The sequence below is a fragment of the Camelus ferus genome, chromosome 5 (genome assembly GCF_009834535.1).
Source record: "Camelus ferus isolate YT-003-E chromosome 5, BCGSAC_Cfer_1.0, whole genome shotgun sequence".
Lineage (NCBI taxonomy): Eukaryota > Metazoa > Chordata > Mammalia > Artiodactyla > Camelidae > Camelus > Camelus ferus.
The window spans coordinates 50,109,824-50,135,145 of NC_045700.1; the positions used below are offsets into that span (position 1 = coordinate 50,109,824).

Genomic DNA, 25,322 nt, shown 5'->3' on the forward strand with positions numbered 1-25,322 from the left:
TTGTTCCTTTTAGTAATTCCACCTTAACATTCTCCCCACGCCCTGTATTAACACAGTACTGTTAATCACAAAATATGTAGATTTTACAACCGAACCAGACTAATACATGAAGAGTCTTTAATTAATTAATTCATTCATTCATCCACTATTCATTTACCTAATAATGATAGATGACTCTTATGATCGGAGACTGCAGACATATGGAATACAAAGGTAAATAAGACATAGCTCCTACTCTCAGGAAGCTCACAGTCCTCGTAATTGTGTAGGAGACTTTCTCTGAGCAGACTTGCATTAACAGTGCTCACCTTTCCGCAAGCAAAGTGCCATCTTGGGATTCACAGAATGGAGCATGATACTAACTTTACTGTGAACTTTCTAGAATAAAATCATCTAAGCAAGAATGCTTCAATTTCCATATGGTTCCTGTATTTGCTATTTACTATTAGAGTTGGTCTCTGTCAGATTTTCTAAGGCTGCAAAACATCCTGGTGCTTTCTCTCTCAGACCAAGGCTCGCTGAGAATACTGCCTGTCCCTGTCTTTACTCACACACATGCTATGGACCTCCTCGGACCGCAAGAGTTAAGTCCATGATCATAAAACTCGACAAAAGTGGCAAACAATAAAATGTATCTGTTAGGATAAACTTTATCAAAAAGTATTCTACAGTTCTTTGGAATGTTAAATGGCATTATGGGCAGAAATAAGAAGGGTCCCATGGTCAAATATGTTTGGGAAATGCTGTGTTTAAAAGTTAAACTGTTCCTTTATTGTAGGATTTCTCTGCGGCATCAGTAAGTGAAAATATGTACTGTGATTCCGCAGGAAGGAAACGAACATGCAGTATTAACCAATTTTACTTGATTAAAACCTTCTTTTAAAAGAGGATATGTCTTTCACGTAACTACTTTGTGTAAAGGTTTACTTCCACTTTTTCATGTAAAATGTGGGGGGGGGGGGGAGCCCTCAATCACTTATGTAAAAAACTGACTTTAACACCACACCTCATTTTTTTTTTTATTTTTTGAGGGAGGTAATCATGTATTTATTTATTTATTTATCTCTTAATGGAGGTACTGGGGATTGAACCCAGGACCTTGTGCATGCTAGGCACGAGCTCTACCACTAAGCTACACCCTTCCCCACCCCATACCTCATTTTAATTGTCTGTGGTAAGCAGATCCATCATCTCAGTAGCTTTGGGGCACACACTGTAACTGTAAGAATATTACATATAGACGCAGGGTGTGTAGAGAGAGGGGGAGAGAAGGAGCGAGGAAGAGAAGAGAAACCAGATCCCTTAAGCAGAGGAAGAGTTACACCTGAGATTATTCATGATGCTCATTGTTGATTAGGTCATTCCAACACCCTAAAGTCTTTCATTTTTGGAGGCAGCACACTGAGGGGAAACTTAAGGAGAAGAAAACTCAATGTGAAAATCCTGTCCCCATAGGCATGCAGCACCTTGCCCAGGTGCCAAAGACAAGCAGGCAAAAGGAAATGGACCTTCCTTACCTCCCGAGATATGCATGTTCTTTGCAAAAGAGACTTAATGGAAGTGTGCAGTCATGGCTTACAGGGGACTTTTGAAAGGAAAACTATGAAAGGTAATTAGGAAATTGAGAATTGTTGGGAGGTGGCGAGGAATGGGATTAGGCTGTCACGGCAGATTAATGTGTTCCCATATTTCACTTCTGGGACCTGGCCGAAAGCGACAAGATGGGTTTTCATTCCCAAGAAATGAGTATAAGAGATTATGCTAGAAATGAATAGAAGAAGTCTCCTAGGAGAATACACTACAAAGCTGCTCAGAACTGATATTTCATCATCAGGGGCAGCTGTAATAGAGATGGTGATGAGTGGGAAACACTGTCCCCAGAGAAAGCAGGAGAGGGGTGTGACAGAGCAGTTCTGAAGCATGGGGTCGCTGCCCTCTCTACTTATTGATCATTCACTGCACGCACTCTGATACTCTAAAGTTAAGAATCAAATATGAAAATGCAAAGGTTCACTTATCAGAAAGGCTAAGAGAATAAATCATACTGTGCTATAACTAAAATCACAACTTTTTATTGTAGAGGCATTTTGCATTTTATATAGTAATTTGTCCCTTGCTAAATGTCTCCTGTTTCTTTATAGCCTTATATGTGAAAAAAAAGGTAGCATATGCTTTGCCACATAATAATTGGTGCATTGAAATCCCATTTCCAAATAACTGGAAAGGTTGGAATTAGACTGTAAAAACTTGAAAGGAAGAGACTACTTGTCATACGCCTTCATTTCTCCCACAATGCCCAGCACAATGGCTTTGCACTTAGAAAGCACTCAATTAATGGGGAATAAATAAGGAAATAAGAATATGGATTTCTTTCTAGGGATTTTCCTAAACAGTGGCACACTTGCTGAATAAATCTTTTTCTAATCATTAAAAAGGCAGGTACTTCACCATGATGTAAAAAGGTCCCTTTCAGCATTTATTGAAGAAAATTTTAACTGAGGTTGAATGGTGGTGGCATTTGGTCTTTTAAGTTCAAAAGGGACTCTATTAGGTAGGGGCAGGGTTACGGACATCCCATGAGCTGATAGACGGTGTACAAGATTGGTCATTGTACGGAAACACATCAGACCATCCTGGAACATGCAGACTTGATCATGTGGTGTATAGGGATGCAGAGAAGAGATCTGAATTCTACTATCAGTGACTTAATACCTATCTCACAGCTGTTCAGTATTAGACAAGTCACTTGATATTTGGGGACCTCGGTTTCCAATTTTAAAAAATTAAGTCATTGAAAAATACGACTCCCAAGGTCTAGTTTAGTTCTATGATTTTTATGACTCCATATCTTGATTTTCTGGATGTTGAGAATATTTTAGTTTTCCGAGCTCACATATATGACAGGGCAGCCAATAAACTGTAATAATAATTGGATATTTATCACAAAGTCATGAAAGAGAGTAAGATAAAGTGGTTAAAGAATGGCTTTTGCAGTCAGATAGCCCAGGTCCAAACACCACTCTGCCACACTCTGGATGTATGAATTTGGGCAAGTTAACTTACTTTCTTGAGGCCCAGTTCCCTCTGTAAAATGGAGACAAAAATATCTACCCTACAGGGATGTTGGTGAGTGCCTGAGATAGTAAAGAAGGAATAAACTGTAATTCTTCTCATTGTCTCAGGGGCTGTTCATTATAAAGAACATAAGTGAATTAGAACCAGCTTCACCAAAAAAAAAAAAAGTTGATTAAATGATGCCAGGAGTTCTGAGGGAGCCCCACTGTCACAAGCATGGCTGGGTCTCTTGGAAATAGGAGCAGAGATATGGAAAGCCAGGGATCAAGCCTGCTTTTCCTCTTTCTCTAGGGTTGTATAATCTCCTCTTTGCTTCTCGCTGAATATTGACTTTCTTCTCCTCTCATCTCTGCAGATTTACTTTCTTGTTTCTCTCATCCCCCTGGGATGTGATCATCACAGCTTTCCCCAAATGGAAACCTCAGCTTCCAAGACTGTGTGGACCTGCAGCTTGGAGCTCAACAGCTAACTGAGTCAATCTCATGGTAATCCAGGTCTGAATTTCTGGGAGATAAAATTATGGTCAGCAGGGTTTGGATTAGCTGTGTGCTCTTGGTCCACAGAGCTGAGAGGTCAACTAGCAAGAAGGGCTGGCTCTCTCAGTGTGACGCACAGGCTCTCCCGGGGGTGGGGGTTGTAGTTACCTGAGGGCATTGTGCACTTGACTCTTAAAAGAACCCACTAGGCGCCCACTTTTGTTTTATAGATACAATTCTTTATGCCTAAGTGGCAGAATGGTGGGGGGCTGGAGAGAGGGCGCTTGAGGAAGATACACTGACAATGATGCCACTGGCCCGAGAAAGATGCATCTTAAAAAAAAATAATAAAACTCAGGCAGAGGGCCCCAGCCATAAGTAACTGTCGGACCCTGTAATGAAAGCGTACACAGTTTACACTCCACTAGGCCCCGAGACACTGTTGTCTTTAGCACAACATCAAACCTGTGTTTATCAAAACTGTTTTATAATAATGTATAAAAGGTCACACTTGTTTAAGAAATCAGGAAACTTCACTGAAAAACGATATTAACATTGTTAAAACCTCATCCATTCATGCATTTATCATTCATTCTTTCACTCAGCGAACGCTCCTTATGAGTTTATTATGCTCCTGGCACTTGCCGTACAGCGGGGGTACTCCAGAAAAAGAGCACGGAGACACAACTGTAAATCGGCAACTGACGTGGGGACAAACACTTTTGAAAAAGCATAGCCAGAGCATTATGTGCGCACAGAAAATGCACAAGGGGGAGGTGCATCAGGGATCGAACCTGGCGGGTGATGCTTTCAGAGTTTTGGGGAAAGAAGAAGGGGGAGGGCATTCTGGGCAGAGCAAGCAGCAGAACAGGAGCCAGGAGCCGGGAGAGGGGAACTACCCAGACCCCACTGAGCACTTCAAGTAGCCCCTTGTGTCTGGAACCTGGATGGGGTGGGGGTGGGAGGAGTGGGGACTGGGCCAGATAAACAAGCAGGAACCTGACTGAAAAGGGCCTGAGGGGCTAAACTAAGGAATCTGAACCTTATTCTGAAAGTCATGAGAGGCCAGTAATGTCTTTTAAGCAGAGGAGCGATCAGATCAGCTTTGTGAATTACAAAGAGTATTCTGAAATGCCAAGGGGGAAACACGGGAGGAGAGTTGGGCTGCTGGTTGCAGGGATCTGGGAGGGATGCAAAGAAGCGGTTACCATAAGAATGCAGAGATGTCAGCTTTGAGGGGTGGGAAGGAGGGAATCTGGATGACTTGTGGATTTCCAGATTTCCGGTGGTGCCACTCACTGTGATAGAGAATAAGAGAAAAAGGGACAGTGTAAAGGGAAAGGCTGAGATCGGGGTGATTGTGGGACTTCAATAGGAGGTGCTCCTCAAGCAGCTGGAATAAGTGTCTGGAGATAAGCAGAGAATGATGGTCCAAAGCCTGGGGCTGAGCAGCAGATGGGCAGAGGTGCAGCGTGAAGATCACCTAGAGCAGCAGAACAGGAGAGAACACGTCCCACAAAGGCTGGGGCAAGAGGAGAGAGACCTTGAGAAGAAAGGCTAGAAAGGTGGATGAAAATCCTCTGTCTGGGAGACAAAGTGGCACAATGTGTCTCTAGGCAGGAAGGGTCAAGAAAGAAGGACAATAAGAGTGTCCAACAGCTTTGGGACCAGAGGCCACGGGTGGCATTACTGAGGGCCATTCCCCTGGTGGTCAGGACTGGAAGCCATGTGGGAGAGAAGTAAAGACAATGAACAGACAACTTTCCAAGAAGATAGGCTGGAAAGGAAAGAGGAGAAATGGACCAGAATCTAGAGGGAGAAGGGGGGATGGAGGTGGGTCTTTTCAAGACAGAGGAGAATTGTTCATATTAATAGGATGCTGAGAGCCAGTAGACAAGGGAAGGAAGATACAGGGCAGAGAGGAAGATTGATGGAGCAAGGTCCCGGAGGAGGGAGCGAGGAAGGGATCCAAGGCTGAGGTGAAAGGATTAGGCTCAGACAGGACAGCCCTTTCACCGAGATAAGAGGGAAGGAGGAAAGGCTGGGGCCAGACAGATAAGTTTGTTCATGGCAGGGGAGGAAATTGCGGGAGGTCTCGACTGATGGCCTCAATTTTCTCGGTGAAGGAGGAGGCAAGGTGATCTACTGAGTGGCGTAGGGGAGGTGGTAGGACAGGAGGTGGCTTAGGAAGAGAGAATGTTTGGTATCTATAGCTGGACAACAGTGGGGGACAGAGCTGACTAGGGACCCGGAAAGCCTGGTGGGCAGTACTGAGCATCCGGCTGAGCTGGAGAATATCTCTTTGGTATGCCTCAGACGCACACCTGTGACATTTTCTCCCAAAGCCCTTAAAAGTCTAGACAGAACAGCAAGAAATGAAATTGTTAGGTTGAGCTGGGGCTGAGTTTTTGCAGAATGACTGCCACGGAAAGTTAAGAGGGTCAAGAAATTATAGGCTATGAAGAAGAGCAGGTTGAAGTGCCGGGCTACAGTAGTCAGGACAAATAGAGAAGGACACAAAATCAACATTCATCTGCTAGATCAGAAGCAAACAGAAAGGCCCAGGATGCCAAAGCCTCAATAAGTAGGCGTTTCGGGGAACAGAAAGAGTGGTGAGCTGAAAGGTACCTGCTGATACACAGTGGGGCTGTTGGTGTTTCTGATACAGAGGCAGACCTGCTCTGGGGGCTTTCAAATCCGTCATCTGAAAGTTACTCTTACCGCTTTGTTGAAGCCTTCCTTAGTCTCTCCATCCCCGAACTTTTTTCTCTTGCCTCCTAACTCTCACATCATTTGGTTTGCAGACAGGTAGTAAAAAGAACATTAAAACTGGACCCTCAGAATAGGGCCTGGAGACCTGGGGTTTGGTCCTATTTCCAGCACCTATATGTTCTGTGGCTTTGGCCACAGTGTGAGCCACCAAACAATGGCTGTCTTGACCAATCTAACTTGCTTAGGACAGATTATTCTGTCTGCACATTATGTGTCTACACCTCCCTTGTATTGGTGCAATTCCTTTGTTTGTTTCCCACCTTTCTGTAGGAGGCGGCCTGGCAGGAGCAGAGACCCCATACCCCCATGTCACTCCATTTCACTGCAGTTTATACAATACACAACATCAAAAGAACTTGGAAGAAATTCTACTGGGGAAGGAAGAGATCTTTGGCTTCATAAAATTTCCACTTTCATTTTAATAGTCTCAAAACCAGATTTCAAGAGTAGCAAATCCAAGAAGCTTATAATGCCATGAAGGCAAACATTCTGGGAGAAAAAAAAACAGGCCCTTTAAAATCTAAGCTTTGTTATCTGACTGAGGTCAACAGAGGCAGACCAAATCAACAAGCATGACATGAAGGGCAAATTTGCAATTAAAAGAAGAATAAGGAATTATAAAGATGGATGAGCCTGGTGACACGTGTGCCCAAGCCTGCATGGCCTTGGCCTCGGATGCCAGAAATTAATGCTTTATTCTTTAGCACTCGTCACCTTTGGCTCTGAACAGAAAGGCAAATGCATTAAAATAACAACAATTAGAACACTTACTTAGCTTGGAAGGCATTGTTGGTTCCCCTGTGGTCGAGGTCATGACACAGGCATCCCACAATCACCGCTAGAATTTCCACCTCGGTCAGAATCTCTTGAAACCCGGCGGTCTGGGAAGACGGGAAATTGGCAATAGTCACTACTCGGGGCAGTGAGGCTGGATAAGGCTCGTCTGTGAGCAACCATCAGCTCTGTTTTGATACCCACATCATTTAAGAGAATTATTAACTGCCAGCCCTCCGACGAGTGAGTTGGGTGGTCAGTTGCACAGGCTAGGGTCCCCGCAGTGATGAATTAGCTCTCTGGCATGGTGGCCCTCGCTGGCACACCAGGCCAGAGTTCAGACTATTTTGTTTCCTTTTTAGAGACGAGGCTGTGCTGTCCAGATACAGTGACCGCTTGGCAAAGACCCAGAGCAAGATGTGTTTTGTGATCTACATTTCAACGATGAACACCTAGGGAGGGGTAAGGGGAGAAGGGGACTGTGAATTTAGAACTGAATGCTGTATCCCGTCCACCAGATGCTGTTCAAATAAAAAGCAAGCAGAAGAAAACAGCCTTTTCAAAATATACATACTAAAGGAATCAACTTAGGAGTATTCAACTTGTTACACGATAATATTTTAGAACTTATCTTGTAAATACCTTAGTTCATATTAGCTTGCAGGACAGATTAAATTTATACAGATTAATAAGGCAGCACGTGTCTTGAAAACTAGAATTTGGCAGAAGACTAGGCAACCCAGATTGAGGAGTATCCATTACATGGAACTCTTTTTTATTATCCTCTGGTAGCTTGCTGGTGAGACACATAGGTGTGGTGTGGTATCTTTCGGGAGAAGCGTGATTTAATTACATAACCAAGAGCAGCAATAGTTCTTTGGTTCCTGCTGGCCTTTTATTAATTTAGAAGAGGAAGTAAACTTATGAGAAAGCAGGTCTATGCGTTTTCCTGATCTAAGGCCTTTATGCCTCCCCCGTCTTACTTTGTGAGTTTCCCATTTCACTGCTTATTAAACTTCATCAGAGGGCAGGAGGAGAGGAAAGGTAGGGTTCAAATTGCTTCCCTTTTCATGTGTGTTTTTTCTCCAAATCCAGGATCACTAGCTGGTATCTGGAAGACATTTCTCTTAGAGCAATGAAAAAAATCTTAAGTTAATTATGTTTTTATTGCAGAAATAACTGAATAATAAAGTTTCTGTGTTGACAGTTTTATTTCAAAAAATTGAGTTGGGTTCACTGCTACATTTAGAAATATACAGAATTTCATTTGCGCAGCAAACGGGAATGTTAATAAATTATCTGGAAAGGATAAATTAGCCCATATCAAAGCTGTGTGTGCCTCTTCATTTTAAAATTTGGAGCTGGTTGTTGGTTTTAATTTGATTTTTTTTTTTTTTACTTAAAAGATTACCTGCAATACTTAAAAAAAAAATTTAAGTTATAGTAAGAAACCTAGAACCAAAAGCAATAGTCCCTCATCCTTCCCCTTTCCTGATTCCCAAAGGCAACCACTTTCCATTCTCATATAATTTGGTAGCTATTTTCCTCCAGATTTCTGTAGAGCACACACATATTATTAGCACTTGATTATTCATCAAGTATTTATATAGTCCTTCCTGCGTGCCCAACACTGCCCTAAGAGAATTATAACTTTTTAACTTACTTAATTCTCGTAACAGACCTGTGAGGTAGGAACTATTATCCTCAGGTTCAGAAGAGGAAACTGAGGCACCAGGAAATTCTGTGCCCAAGGTTTCATACAGTGCTTTCCTGATTACCACTCTATAATCCAATGATTGTTTCCTGTCTTATGTAAATGTTCCCATTTCCTGGAGCTAAGATTTCTTTGAACGTCTAAGTTGTCCGTCTCACATCCTACATAACTCTCCAAACAGTCACACCTTTTATTAGCGCCTTCCTGTCCTGGGGACTCCCACTCTAGCCCTATTCTGCATTTTGGTCCGGATTCTCTGTCTGCTGCCAGCTTTCCCCTCCTGGGCTTGGTCTCCCGTCTTCGGCATCCCACACCTCTCTCTTTCCTCATTGACTCAGTTTGTGGAAACACATCTGCCAGTGGCTTCATGAGAAAGGGTGTTAATATTTCTTTAACACTAGAAAGTTGATTTTTTTTCAGCTTTGCACGACTAAAAATGTTTTTAGTCTATTCTCCTACTTAACTGTTGGCTTGCCTAACAATTCTAGGTTGCAACATTTTCACTCAGAATTTGGAAGGACTGCTCTACTGTTTCCTAACTTTCAAAGTTGCTTTTCAGAAGTGCACATCATTCTTATCCCTAATTTCTTTGACTGGCACTTGATTTTCTCTTAGAATCCTCTCTCTATGCCTCAGGTTTGGCAATTTCACAAAGATGTGCTTTGGTTTGGGACTTTTCCCCCTGTCACTGCTTGGTAAACCTTTTCAGTCTGAATGCTCATTTTCTTCAGGACAGTGTTCTTGTAATCTTTTTTTTTTTCCTTAACAATTTCTACTTCACTGTTTTTTCTGTTCTATTTGAGTGGAACTCCAATTGGTCAGACACTGGACTTCTTGTATTGATTTCCTTATTTGCTTGTCTCTTCTATCCCATTGCCCATATTGACTTTTTCCTTCTTACTTTCCAAGAATAATAGTATTTTAAATTTATAAGCATTTTCCTGTCTGCTGCTCCTTTTCTAATAGCATGCTATTCTCTCATGGATGCATTATCGTCTCTTATCTTTTGAAGATATTAATTATAATTCCTTTGAAATTCTCTTCTGCTCCCCGAATCACCTATTTCCTCTGAACTCCTTATCTCTGCATTTGGTGGTTTCCTCTAATGCTTGATATCCTTGGCAGTCCACTCATGTAAGAGTAAAGCATCACGAGGCTCACCACACACCAGTGCGTGGGGGTTGTGTCCGTAGATGGCTGGCCCCACCATACAGTGAGCAGATGGCCAGCCGGTCTTGCTGCGGAGCCCCACGTGTCAGTATCTAAACTCATTTCCTCTGGACTTTCCATCTCTTGCTTGGAAATGGCATAAACACGGGTGTTGGCATTCTGAGAAAAGAGAATGTAGCTTCTCACCTTTGAGGATGTAGATTCTCAATTCATTCTCTTACTTTCAAGGAGCTCGTCATCCTAACTTTTCTTTTGCTGGCGTCCTCAAGTCTTGGGTTCAGTTTCCCCAGCAGATACTCTGGCTTCCTGAACAGATCAGGGGAAGAATAGTTCTCTGACTACATGAATGGATGGAGACGTGGGGACTCCGTGTTGTCATCACTCCCTCACTCAGCTCACCCCATTTTTGTGGTGTCTGATGCCTCCAGTTCCTGCACTTGGACAGCTTCTGGGGGGACACTGTTTCTCATGTGTACCCCTTCCTCCACCCTCTCACCCGGAAGGCACTTGGGTTGGACCTTCCTTTTCTCTGTTAATCTACGAACCATCTTCCCTCCATTTTCTGCCTTCATATATTATGGTTCCATGAAAAGGTGGAATTTGTGTCCATTTTTCATTCTTATTGTGATTTTGGGGGTGATTCTTGAAAGGAGAAGAGAACATAAATGTCTTTATCTGTCCTCTCTGTCATCTTGAAATTGTAAGTCAGTTTTGTTCAGTTTGGATCTTGCTAACACTAAGTAAATCCTGAAAGTCTACCACGTATGAAATAATTATCCACGATACTCTGGAAATCAATGTTATAAACATGATGAAAACACACTGAAATTTGGAGAGATTTTGCCTGTGACGATGCTACTGATTATAACTAGCTGATGATTTAGAATAGTAAGAATAGGGGTGGATAATGTCAAAACAAGGTAATTCAACTAGAAATTTAATTAGAAGATAAAATCGAATGCCATCTTATAGTCTTAAGATCAAAATCTCAAATTATTTTTAAGCCATCAGTTATCACCCATTGTTTAATGTGATGGAATATATTTTACTGTAAGGTTCTTTGCAGCCACCTCCCTGCCCTGTCCCACCTCTACACCTTCTTGGAAATCAGCATCTTGCTCTTAAACTATTCGTATCATGGATATTCCTGAGAATTTGATGAAAGCCATGGATCTTCTTCCCAGAAATTATTCTATAATCGTATGGTGCTCAAAGAACAATGGAGCCCACGTCCGGGTCCTCGGAATAAGGAGTCCCTGAAGTGCAGCACACACACAATCACACGGAACGTATGTACCTCTCTTGACTGTGACACCTGGGCTACTGAAGCAGCACCTATCTCTTGACTGTGATTTAAAGCCGCCTGATAAGTGGTTTCTGAGAATTGTCAGGCCTGAAAGGTGTCCACCTGCCACTAAGTGTCCATTTGCCTTGCCCCTCCCCTCCCCTCATTCATCTTCTTTCTGGTCCGATCCATTCTGACCTACACTTAACACACACTAAGGAGAAAAAGTCAACTGCCTGCAGAAGACAATATACTTTCAGAAGAGAACAGGGCAGCAGCAGGAAGTATATTTTAAAGCATTTCTCCTCTGCTTAATTCTATTTTATTTTTATTTTCAAATAAAATGATGTATTTTCTGCTCCTGATCCAATAATTAAGGGTTTTGTTGACTTTTCTGTTATTCTCTCTTCTCACCTGTATTCCCTCCTGGTCCATATCAGAAATGTAAAGTAGTGCATACAGCACGTCTAAGTAAAGAGACAGCCAAGGCACACAGGCCTAGTTTCCATGCCACCCTCTCCAGAAAAGCCTGCGACTGCCTTCTGCGCAGGCCTCCAGGGACAGTCCTTCGCTGGGTTAAATGCATGCTGACATGACTCCACCCACTGCCGCTAGAGTATGTAATCACTGGAACTCCAAAGGACCCAAACAGTAAGACTGATTCCCAGAGTTCCTGAAACTACTCAGTAATTTCCTTCCACTTAGTCAACATAAAATGTAAACCAGTGAGGACGTGCCCCCATCACAAACCTGATCCTGTCTGATACTCGTGGACAGAGGAATATCATGGCCAGAGGAAAAATGACTGTTGCTGTGTGGCTCTGTAGAATTCAAAAGTATATAAAAAGAATCATACTATACATATAGAGCCATAATATCCACACTAGATGGTGCTGCACAGGCCTCATTCATTTAACAATGTTACTAGGTGCTGAGTATGTATCAAGTAACTGATGTATCTGAGAAGAGAGGCTTCGGGCAATACTGACAACAGTTGGTACTCCTATGGCACTTAGTATATGCCAGGCACTCTCCTAAACACTCAAGTACATGAATTCATGTAGTCCTTATAAGAACCTTCTGAGGGAAGACCGTTGTAATCTCTCCCCCATTTTATAGATGAGGACATCGAGGCACCAGACTACACCACTGGAATGAAACAGAGGTGGGATTAGAGCCCAGGCCACCTGACCCCCAGTCGGTGTTCTTACCCCGTGTGCTATCCAGCCACTAAGGTGAGCGTGCGTGTGCAGTTGTGCAGCTTTTAAGGACTCTGGTGATGATCGAGTGTCACATAATAGGCTTTTAAAGAATCACTTGGCATGTGCTTTATTCCACAGAGGATGTTGTTCTTGAATGGTAAGAGGTGAATCCTGCAGAGCACTGGACATCTTGAGCCAGACATAGTTCTGGTGCATCAAGATGTGACGGATTTAAAATCAAGTTTAGAGAAAAAAGAAAGATACAATGGTTTGTATATACCATCCCAACTTTATAAAATATCTCAATACATGCATAGAAAAAGATGGCCAGGACATACATCAAAATGTTGCCAATAGTGGGATCACAGGTGACTTGAAAGTTTTTCCTTTGTGTCCAAAATTTCCTTAAAGAATGTTTATTCATTAGAATATATATATATATATAGTGTGTATGTGTGTAATTTTTTTTTTATTTAAAAATAAGCCCATGTTTCATCAAACTGTCCTGGCTTGGAATAAAATAGTGGCACCCTGAAAAGCATCCATTCATTCATTTATTCATTGAGCAAATGTTGATTCAGCATTTACTCTGTCCCAGGCACTTGGAACAGAGCACTGAGGAGGACATGCATGCCTGATCCTCATTGCACATACAGTCTGGTCATGCCTTGTGCCAACTGAAACAGTGCCACAGAACACCCTCTTCTAGTGAGAAACTGTCAGAACACTGGTTGCAATTTGTGGAAGAAAGTAATGGTGAAAGTGACTAGTTGCTTCTGCTTTGTTTCTTGGAGACAGTGCATCACAGACTGCATGCTCCTTGTCATGTATGCAGCTATGGCATGGGAATCCAAGAAAGTCATGCCAGAAATCTGGCTGTCAGAGGTACTGAGTGACAAGGAATTTCCTGAGTTCATCCTGCCGATTCTGAGATCTGGCATTGGAGGACTAAGAGGGGGGTAATTCAGTGATGTACTGGAAATTCCTAATAGTCCCAGAAATCCCAAACCAAAGAAGGTCCTTGGCTCTGAATGCTTCTCCATGGATGCTAGTGGTCAGGAACTGCAGTGGAGCCTTCAGTGGACTGGCTGAGGCTGAGGGAGAGCATGACAGGCTTTTGTAGCGTCTTTATTCTCCCCTTCATCCTTCTTTTTCTTCTGGATAAGAAGAGGAAAGAGGACTGCTCAGACCATTCTGATGGGTTATGAAGAACATGGTTTCTTAGGGAAATGCCTCCTCTAGAAGAATCTTCACACTGTATCCCTAATCGTGTCATCCTGCCTCAACTCATCCATATGTGACTTCACACCTTAGATGTGGTGTGAGCTCAGGGCCGAAAGGCAGCATTTACAGAAGTAGCATTTAACCTCCGGTATTTCTTCATTTCTGTAGGCAGTGTTGCAGGCACTCTGTCTGGGGTCTTTGTTTGGTAGATTATTAAAATCAAATTTACTATAGCCATTGAGTGCTCTTTGAGGATTTCATTGTAAAGGCCACATACAAAGTGCTCAAGTCTTCTAAAGAATGCCCCAAACTGCAGTGCTGATGGCTGGTCCGGCTGCGCTAGGCCATCCTTCACAGCAGAGTCTAACTGTGAAATTCAGATCTCCTTCCTAACAAGGTTCTATGAGAAGGGTGCCTCAATCACCCTCCCAATTCAGCCCATACCCCAGTTGAGTAGATCAGTGGACCAGAGTGCTAAGAAAATTGTTAAGGCACATGTTTGGGCTCCACAGGCATTTACAGCAAGCCCAGCACCCAGCTTTATGGAACTCTATTTCGTTTGCTTCAGGATGGAATGGCCACTTCTCAATATGTAAATCCCAGGGGCTGGCTGATGGATACCAATCTATTCAATTTGCCCCAAAGCAATGATTTTAGGCAGAGAACTTTCTCAGGCTTTAAGACGGAAAGCAGATTTTCAGTTGCCTACCAAGACTATTTACAAATAAATCTGTACTATTTGACATCATGTCCTATCCTCTTTTATTTTATTTATTTTGTGTTATTTAATTATTTTTATTTTGGCAGGGCAGGTGTGGGGAGGTAATTAGGTTTATTTATTTTTAGAGGAGGTACTGGGGATTGAACCTAGGCATGACCTTGTGTATGCTAAGCATGTGCTCTACCACTTGAGCTATACCCTCCCCCCTTGTCCTACCTTCTTTTTAAAAAAGATCCTGTCTTTGCCAGCCAGAGATAGTGGGTGATGAAAGCATAAGGGGGAGGAGAACAGGTATTCACAACACAAGCCTCTTTGCAGAAAAAACCCTTCTGGACAAACCATAGCATCTATATTTAATGGTCATACTCCCTTGGTGTTAATGTTTGACTGCCCATATTTGGGTCTCCTAGGTTGAAAAAGAGGCACTTCAGTTCCATTTTGAGGTCAAGAGACCAGAACTCTACCATCTCTTAGGAGGGGCCCAACCAGAACCACATTTCCATGTCCCCTTCACCATAGCATGCAATATAACACAAACCAGCCATAGTTTGTCCAAGGGAATTATCCACAGGAGTGGGATAGTTCTGATCAAATTTACTTCTCTTTCTTTTCAAGATACTAGTCAATTATCAATTTGGCACTAATTAAATATTGATTTAAGTCCACAACGATCCTTTCTTTGTCAAGCTCAGAGTTAGGAAACCTTACAGTCTACACTTAAATACTTTCTTTTATAACCAGAGGCTTCTGGAGGACTTATTATCAAATCATAAAACCTAAATCATGTTTTGGACATAAGCTGTTCCTCAGCCTCAAATAATATTGCAAATGCTTGTGCCTGTCTCAGAACGGCAAGGCAGCAAAACTGGTATAATTATACATGTTGAGTAAACATTTGATGCGTGAATAAAAAAACTAAATTGATACTAATCAGTTTTATTTAGTTATTTTTAACCACCTCCTGGACTTTATTTTTAACCTACTTGGTATCACAAATTAAGAAAATTATCTATTTTGGAAAGTTACAAGCATATGAACAATAAAAGCTGTGTTGAACCCCCATGTGCTCATTTACCTAACTGTCTGTTTTGTTTCTTCTGTCTCTTCACATGCACTGTTTTGTTTGTTCATTTGCTAGAGTATTTCAAAGCAAACCTCTGGCATCTGTCAATACTCTTTATTTCATTCTCAAGAAGTCCTGATGTGATAAAATAAAAATTGGTCCATGTATCTCTGCTCTCATATTTTGATAAACACAATGAAAGAAATACAAATGGTAAGAAAATTTCAGAGTAACTATCTTAGTAAGGCTTACAAAATTGAGGTTTCTACTTCAATTTAAATAATACAAAAAATACTGTATTTCAAAAAGAAACAAAAGAAAAAACATAGATTCTTAAGTACTTAGCTTTCAACATTAAGCATATATGCATTTATGATTTTTTGAGGACAAACCATGTTTTGTTCATGTTTAGAAATACAGTTTATATTTTATGATGAATTACTAGTGAATTGAATATAATATAATGTGGTTTGTGAGCACAGAAAATGAAGCAGATCACCAGGTGAACATTAACTGTGCAGAAAGACAGCCCTCTCCAAGTGCCACAAGAAGCCAGGTCGATGAATTTTAAGAAAATGAGGCCTCTTCAAAACCGAAGTTTCATTAGCCATCATTGAGCCAAAATTAAACATGAGAATCATGAAAAATGAAAACTTTTTTAGGTTCCCAACCTGACACCCTTAGGTGCCAGGTTTCAGCCTCAAGAATGTGCCACTACTAAGTCATAAACCGTGGAGGATGGAGGCCGTGATAAATGACTGTGGCTCTATTGCTGGGTCTCCCTGACCTGGAGGATTTGGCTGACATCATAAAATACAAAGCGACAGATTAAGCAGTTTACCAACACCGTAAAAACCTCAGGAATAAATTCACTTTAATAAAAAATCCTATATTGTAACTAGGCAGCCACAGCCCCGAAACCACATACGTTTCCCTGCAAGCCCGCATCCATGGGCAAGAGCCTCTACTCTCGCTGAAACGCCGGACATGATTATGTGCATACACTTTCACAATTTACATGTCCTAAGAAAAATACTCAGCCCTGGCTGATGGTGCGGGAGAATTTATTTTCCCTAGAAAGGGAATGACCCATAACTCATAAATGGCAGCGCTTAAAGTGAGTTATGGAGGTTACTCTTCTGTGTGAGGAAATGGATTGGATTATCCTTCTGCCCAATTGTATGTTTGATTATTAGCACACCGGGTTCTTAATTATGTGAGGCTTTGCCTTTTTCCTTTTATAAAATAAATGTGGATAACGAGAATGTCAGCTGGAAGCATGGCGTGCCGAACTGGGGCTCTGAGAGGTGGCCAAAGAGAATAAAAATAGAAACCTTCTGAAATGATGAAAAACCAGAAGTCCTAAATGTAATTTAAATACAGTATTCAAACTGATTAGCTCCGTAGTTAATTTACAGTGTCCAGCGCTGATATTCTACGAAAACATGAAAAATCACTCCTTTCCTAAATTAAAAATTTGCCATCTTTGACGTTACCCTGGAAATCTAGATAGAACTACATGAAGATTAAAGAATCGGCTTGTCTAATATTCAGATTTTATTGTATTACTATGATAATGCTGCCATTTAGTTTAAAGTAAATATGACTAGTTACTACTTGTATTGATAAGAAAATGCAACGTAAAAATGATGTTTGATCATTACAAACATGATTATTGTTTGTCTACTTGGTTACTGTCAGTTACAGAACAAAACTGTAGATCTCTTTGTGCCTTCCAATGTTACAATCTGCAAAGAAATTAGATTTCTGTCGAGATTAGAGGTCTGGTTATTGAGCAAAAATATTTTATTTCAAAACAACTGGTTCTATCCTTCTTTGGGGTGGAAGGGGGAGAATTCCAATTGTGCTTCTAAGATCTCCTTCCAGAAGAAATTTTCTACCTGAAAAATCAAGGACTTCCCTGAACACGGCAGACAGAGGACAGCACATTATCCTCAAGCTAGTGAACAGGACGGATGTTTCTTCCTGAATGTCCCTACGGCTCTCTAGTTTGAATTATCAATAAAACAGCCTGGCTTATCTCTGAAAATAACCTTGTTGACAACCCAAATATGGACTTAAATGCGCTACCTCCACATTTAAGATTTAAGAAGCCCCCAGTAAATGTCGGGGAGGGGGTCAATGTGTTTGCTGCGATACTTGGTCATTATAGTGTGTAACTGCAGTTTCCCACCAGCACTACGCCGCCAGCACTGCCATAAATTTTCCTGTGATCATGTGCTCTTCTCTTATATCCAGTGAATTCTGCAAGATCATAATATTCTATATGAACCCTAGCTGAACCTTGGTGTGATATGAAGAAAGAACAAGATTTCTAGCAGTGATAGTTGTTCATCATTTTATAGTTTTTTGAAAAACTGGACACTGAGCAGCATGGTTCCCTGAATAATATTACCTTAAACTAAATCCACTCATTCAGTGAAACTTTATTGAGCCCTACAGGATACAGGGCATGGCCCAAAGCGCTAATGAGTACATTTATGGGATAATAAAGAATACTGACTCTTAAGGAAACCTTTCTCTCCCCCTGGAAAATCTGTCAGAGCTCATACATCATTTATAAAACCGAAAAATGCCTCTGCAACCTTGGCATCACCACCTGCCTTTTATTTCACAGAATACAAACAAAAGCATGGTCCGTTCCTTTATCTGGTCTACACTGTGCATATAAGAAATGTGCTTATCATTTTTCCTTATGTATGTGCTTGATGAAATGTTTATTCTAAATGAGTCTATAAATACAGAGAATTTGTACAGTGATTTTTGATCTATTTGCAGGCTTTTATTCCCCATTTTAATTACAAATTACTGACACTACATACTGCATTTATCTGAGAAATTTAAAATATTTGGTAAATTTTAACCATCTAAATAGCTCTTTCGAAGCAAAGAATAATATTGAAACTTCCATTTTAATATTTGGAATTTCAGGCCAGAGGCTTTTCATAAATTAATACATCATTAACAGGGTTCCCGTGAACTAAATTTCCACCATTATATATTAAATTGCCTATCTTACAAAGCAGTTTGTTCTTTTTTTTTTTTTTTTTTTATTTCTAAAGGAACAAAACCTCTTTGTTACCTAGACATTAGGCTGAATATGTCTGCAAAACACAGTTCTGAATCAATAAATTTATTTTCTGTGTTTGAAATGATTTTAGGGTTAAAAGTTAGGAAGCTGCTTCTCATATTTATAATTTGCTTGTTCTGTTGTGCATCACGTCATAGTTTACTCAGCAACGACACACAACTATGCATCTCCGCATTCCCAGAGACAATGGGCTTAGAAAACACACGGCCACAGATGTCAGACACACCCAGAGTGCCTTATTATTCACGCTAACAGCTCTGCGGGCAAGGCGGCAGTCCTAATACAGGTCCATCCTGCTAGGAGAGGCTCTTTCCAGACACAGTGGCTTTGTTGGTGTCTCTTTTAAGAAAAGAGTGTAGGGGTGTGTGTCTCAGTATCTCTTGTCCTACAAGAAAAGAAGCCCTTACAGTGAAGGTTGGTAAAGTTCCCCACCTGCCACCCGCCCCGCTTCTTTCCTGGCAGCTGACTGGGAAACTTTGCCTTGGAGCGCCATCTAGAGGAAGATTTAGCACACGTGCGCCGTGCTTTCTTGGCTGTGACTCAGGTTGAGTTCAGGGGTTAATGTATGGTGATTTTTTTTTTTCTTTTCAGATTAATAGAGAATTTTGGTTCTAACACAACACATGGAAATGGAATATGAGATAACTACAGTGGAAATAAAACCACTTATGAGAACGAGACTGCCCATGGTCAATTTGGAGAAGAGACTGCTTGTGTTAGAGACAAACAAAAGTTAACATTTTCAACTGTAACCCTTAGTCAAGTTCAGGAACATTTAATGAGCAGAAAATAATATCTTTTCCAGATGTGGCTATTCTATTCAATGCAAGGGAGAAAAAAATAACATTCACCAATGTAGTCTTTCCAAAGTCATATTTTTATTTTGCAACCTTTACCCCCTGCCAGGAGAACTTTAACAGTGAATTCTCTTCTCTTTTTGCACTAGCATTAATACAAAAACAAAACCCAAACCTTCTCAAATAGTGATATCCTTCAAGGTTGCTGAGCAGACTTGCAAAAACAACAACACCCTTGAAATATTTTGGCAGTATGAGTACCTCCATTGTGGTAACATGGTTTGAGAGTTCTGCTTTCTTCAACCTCTTGAAAAGGCTCAAGACTGTCCATATTGTGTCAACATTTACTGAAGAAAATTAGGTATGCATTCCATTTTCTAAGTGTCCACCTGACCTGGCAGCTCTTGTCAGCTTCCCCCATTCCAACTATTTTAAGGCTTGTCATAAAATCTGTTTCTACTTTTTTTTAAACTGAAGTATAGTTGGTTTACAATGCTGTGTTAATTTCTGGTGTACAACAGTGATTCAGTCATATATATATATATACACCATTTCGTACTGTTTTTCATTATAGGTTATTACAAGGTATTGAATATAGTTCCCTGTGCTATACAGTAGGACCTTGTTGTTTATCTCTTTTATATATAGTAGTGTGTATCTACAAATCTCGAACTCCCACTTTATCCTTTCACCTCGTTTCCCCTTTGGTAACCATAAGTTTGTTTTCTACGTCTGTGAGTCTGTTTCTGTTTTGTAAATAAGTTCATTTGTGTCATGTTTTAGATTCCACATATAAGTGACATCATATGGTATTTTTCTTTCTCTTCCTGGCTTGCTTCACTTAGTATGACAATCTCCAGGTCCATCCATGTTGCTAAAATCTGTTTCTGCTTTTGACATCTTTAATCTTTCATTGAAGAAGGTTCTTGCTTACTTATTTTGACAATTCATTTTTTTCTGATAATTCATTTTAAATCCATAGGTTTTTCCAAAATAATACGTTAATTATTTATTGAATATCCTCTATGAGCCATATATATGAACTCTGCACACAGAAAATTATTCCTTGTCTACTGAGATCTGATATGGAAAAGCAAGAGGAGAGTGGTCATTGTTTTTAAGCAACGTTGGGGCTTGAGCAATTAAGGCTCATAGCTCAAAGCATCTTCCTTCTTCACTTGATGGGCTGACTGCTTTCACAGTGTATGTGACAGAAAGATGAGGCCAGTGTAGTTCTTCCCAAGTTATTCTGTTTGCTACTTAAGCAGTTAAGGCCCCCCAAAAACAAGTCCTTGAGTATAAAAGTGAAGACATTTGGGTCCCATTTTCTTATGCTACATGTACATTTGAGCTCAAGTCAATCCAACACGAATTTGTTGACAACCAAGTGCATGACTAAAAGTATAGGGTGCTGGTGACGCTCTCAACAAGCAGATGTTGAGCAAACAAATGAAAGTTATTGCAAGAACAAGAAATGATCTCTTCAGCCTCAAGCAGCTTATTTTCTAGGAGAATGAGAAATCTGTACCTTAAAAGACACAGCAGAAAGAAAGATGTGTTGTACTAGAAACAGTGCAGAGAAGTAAGTAATTATCGATGCTTGAGGAGAAAACGAAGGACTTTGTGGGAAAAGTGGCATTAGATCAATGCCTTAAAGAATGAGCAAAATTTTAATAGGCAGAGAAGGGGGCAGAGCATTTCATAAGGAAGGAGCAGAAGTCTTCATTCATGTGGATCAAAGGAAAATGTCATCTGGAGTTTCCTCTTTTGGCTTTAAATTTTAATCTGGGTGCAAAGATGTAAGGTATTCAGATTCATGTTATGAGAATCAAAACTCATCTTTTTTTTGCATGTGGTACGTATGTTACCACATACACGTATGTATACACGTATGTATGTATCACCAGGAGGCCAAAGAAACTAATATATTTAAGCCAGAAACCATTTTACTTGATGATAGCTCAACAATGAAAGCAGAAATAAGACCAAAATGAGCCTTATGTCTCGCCAGCAAATGGAGATGAAGAGAGGATTTTTGTTTCAGTCTTTGCCACAAACATTTGCTTTTAGATGAAATTCCAAGGCTTACCTCTGCCTGGCTGCCCTGGCTGTCTCCATAAAATAGACTGGCCACCTTAACTGGGTTACAGCTCCTGGAGTGGTGGTTTGAGGCGCAGTGTGCCCCTAAGCCCTGACAGCATTCTCTCCTTCTCCCTCCTCCCTGGGGCCTCCCAGGCCATTGTCCTGGGAAGGGCACTCTCAGGATTCCCATGCCCCTGCGGGTAATGTTCACACATTCTGACTTTGCCTTTCCACCAGCCTAGACAGTCTTATCCAGCGATCTCTTTGTTAGTCACTCATCCCCATATCCTCTGCAAAAAGACTGCTTTGAAAATCCAAGCATTTCTTTTGTAAAAAAGAACCTGTTTCCTAAGATAAAGCATTAAAAAAAAAAAAAAAGACACAAGCAATCATTCCAAGACTATACCTGCTTCAAGGTGTCAGTGACTTTATAGCCTTAAAGCTCAGAAATCGTTGTGAAATATATATACTCCCATAACCAGGGTAGGTAAGTTCCAACCGTAAAATAAATCACAGGGCAATTCGTCAGAGAAACAAGAACGGGAAAGGGAAGGCTGTAGGTCCACACACACGACAGATGACCTTCTGCCATCACCGAACACACTTACAGTTAACATCGCAAACATCAGTTGGCACACGTTGAAGGCATGTCTCCAGTTGTGGTACAGAACCATTCGATAATTTTTCCTCACTGTCAAAAGCCACCTACACAATGTCTGAAATGGGAAGGGAAAGGTTACGTCAGACAGTTGTGTGTGTCTCCAGTGAGCCATTGTCAAAATGATGCCCTGTGTCTGAGTAACCCTCAGTGATCAAAGTCCTTCCCCAAACATCTCATGCAGACCTCATGGTAATCCCATGAGCTGGGCACGGAAAATACTATTATCCCCAGTTTGTGTTTGGGAAACCTGAGGTTCAAAGTGGCTACCTTGTTGTCCCCGGGGGCACTCCTGGGACCACTCAAAACAGAACATCTTACCTCATAGTCGATTTTAAATTTCTGTACCATCCCCAGCTCCATGAACATCCGAAGAGCAGCCGTGATCATGGCATCAACGTCGAGAGAAAAGTCATCAAAATGTATGTCATCGATGGCAAGTTCCGACACCAGGGGGATGTTGGCTGCCTACAAAAGCAGGAGACATGTCAAGCCAAGTTCACCAGCTTTCCCAAGCCCTTCATCTTGCTCTCCTCTCCTGCTTATCAGACGTGCCCCATAAATCAGATCTGACCTGCACTTACACTCTGATACAGCTAAACTCTAAGCTGGAAATGTCTTTTGTTTCTGAACTGCAAATGCCCCAAGCAAATGAAGAGGGGAGGGGAGAGGGGAGAGGGAGGCTAATCTGAAGGAAAAATATACGCACTGGATTTAGTCTGCTGAATTTAGAATACAAAGCTGTCTACTTTACTGAAACTGCAGTCATACAATATATTCTGATGCATATTACAGAGCACTAAACGCAAGAAACATCTGGGCAGCCAGCAGCTGTGAATTCTAATTGCTGCTATTCAGGAGAAGGACATGGGAATACACCATTTTGCCTTGTTTCTTGCATCCTTATATCCTGTAGCCGTGCACTTGCTCTTTGTTACACACGTGTTCTGTATATTCAGAAAGATGGAAAGGATCAGACAGCACATCTCTAGTGCAAAATAAGTTTCTTAACAGGATAGATGTTTGGAGAGTTAGTGTGAGCATATGTTTCACTGAAGGAATAAATTGGTAATATTGTTTAGCATCATTCTATAAAAACATCACAACGTAATTACAATACTGGGTTGTACACATTCAGGGCTTTCAAAACACTCACGTTAGGCAGCTGTCAATCAGTTGCCCTACAAACTTAAAGGGAAGAAAAAAATCTTTGGGAATAATTTTTTTTTTTTTTTTGCTGATTTCATTGGGTTTCCCATATCCCTCGGGCCATTCCTGGTAAGGGAATTGGTTCTGTGTTTTCAGATTATAAGGGACCATTCTGTATTCATAATCCTAGTCTAGTCACTGGGTGTAAATTACCCAGGGAGTAATTTATACCCTGGGACTACTTTGGCTGAGCAATGAAATCCAACTGCTCACTCTAAGCAGCCCAGGAACCATTTAATCAATCCTTCCTTCCCAGCTCCATCTTAAAGGCAGATGCCATGTTTCTTTCCCTTAAGGAAGCTCCAGAACGACTCTCCATTTCCATCACAGGTTTCAGGGCTTTGCACACAGAGAATGCCATGTACTTAGAATGATCTGTACATGTTGTATTTGGTTCAAATTCAAACTCAAATACAACTGGAAAATCACTTCCCAAGAGGATAGAAGCCCTGTCTCAGAAGACATAAAGTCTTTCTGATCTCAGGGGAGGAGTGTGGTTCTGCACTGGCAAAGGAGGTCTGACTCTCTTATAGCTTGTTGCCAAGGAGCAGACATGGCGATGGAGACTGCATTGCTGCTCTCCAGGTGGCCCCTGTCTCACAGATTATTAATAGTCTATTCCCTGATGCCATCATAAATCCTCTACCCTTCAAAGGCACTAAATTCACTTAATTATCTTAAAAATTAAAGGATATAGGCATTTTTTTTCATTATGAAATGTTAATGGAAAGGAAATAAGAACATTAGGTTGAAAAATGTAGGATGACCTCTGGTTCACCAAGACCCATCCTTATTGACCTTGTCTTTTTCCCCCTAATAGGTTGATTGATCCACGGTTAAATCATACCAGTCTATGGATCATTCTGCGCCCTGTCGTAAACCCTTGCCGACACTTGTAGATGCAGAGAAAGTCCCAAGTCTTTCAGGAATGATCATTTTCAGCTACTTTGAGAAGTATGGCCAGTTTTCATCTACATTCCTGGGTTCAAGAGCAGTTTCTGGAGAAATCTATGAAGATTAAAGAGTACTGTATGTCCTGTGGAGGTGTGCATGGAGGTCTAGTTTGTAAAAGCTTTGGAAAGAGTATTCGCAAATTTCCTTGTTATAGAAACACAAGCACCCCATCTCTTCTGGTAAGTAGAGAATGGGACCACATCTTCCAAACTTGTAACTACTCTAGCCATAGGATATTAACAAAACAAATCAAAGTCAATTTCTCCAAGCGTCAGTCTTCAGTTTTTAAATATTTCTAAGGTACCATATCCCTAAATCAAAGAGGAGTGCTACAATCCAAAATAACTACTGAATTAATAGCCAGGAAATAACATTTGGATAAAAGAACCATTTACTTTACTGCAGCAATAAATGAAAACACAGAATTATGAGTCCTGGAGCTAATTTGAATAATGTTCACCAAGTGGGACTCTAGCTGTCTGGGAGTACCTGATATCCTCTGACTGTTCCTCTTCTTTGTTTGGGTCTTAATAGTTAAGTGGTTATCAAAGGGAGTCATAAAACTGCCTCCTCTAAAACTGAAAAGGTAGCTTTACAAAGAGGTTGTAAAATGTTAAAATACTATCCTGAATCCCTTGACACATGAATATTACATTTTGTGATGCTCAGAAAATGGGAATAAACAACAAAATGGGCGGTGGTCCAGGCCTAGCAATTCAAAGGAGATCTGACGTGTTGCCAATCCAGCCCACACACCCATTTACCCCTCTGGACATAAGCAGAAGCTGGGGACTTCAGGAATCTGGGATGAATGGGATAATGAAGACAGGACGCCGAGCTGTGGTTATGTGGAAGAGGCTGCAGAGTTCTTTGCTTTGCTAGCACTGTATTAGCACTTTATGCACATTAACTCATTTGATTTTCACAAGGAGCCTAAGAGGTAGGGAATATTCTTAATTTCATGTTATAGATGAGGCAACTGAAGCAGATGATAGACAATTTGTTCAAATTTGTATGACTGTGATTGGCAGAGG

General features: G+C 41.0%; 1 protein-coding gene across 1 annotated transcript in view; it reads right to left on the reverse strand.

The window, feature by feature from the left end:
* Positions 1 to 25,322, reverse strand: part of PDE11A (phosphodiesterase 11A) — a 327,882-nt gene that overhangs the window by 58,173 nt on the left and 244,387 nt on the right. Inside the window, exons 11-13 of the mRNA XM_032479754.1 lie at positions 22,447 to 22,593; positions 22,076 to 22,183; positions 7,095 to 7,204 (exon numbers count right to left, since the gene is read on the reverse strand). Of these exons, the coding sequence (XP_032335645.1) occupies positions 7,095 to 7,204; positions 22,076 to 22,183; positions 22,447 to 22,593 (365 nt within the window). The remainder of the gene's footprint in view (positions 1 to 7,094; positions 7,205 to 22,075; positions 22,184 to 22,446; positions 22,594 to 25,322) is intronic.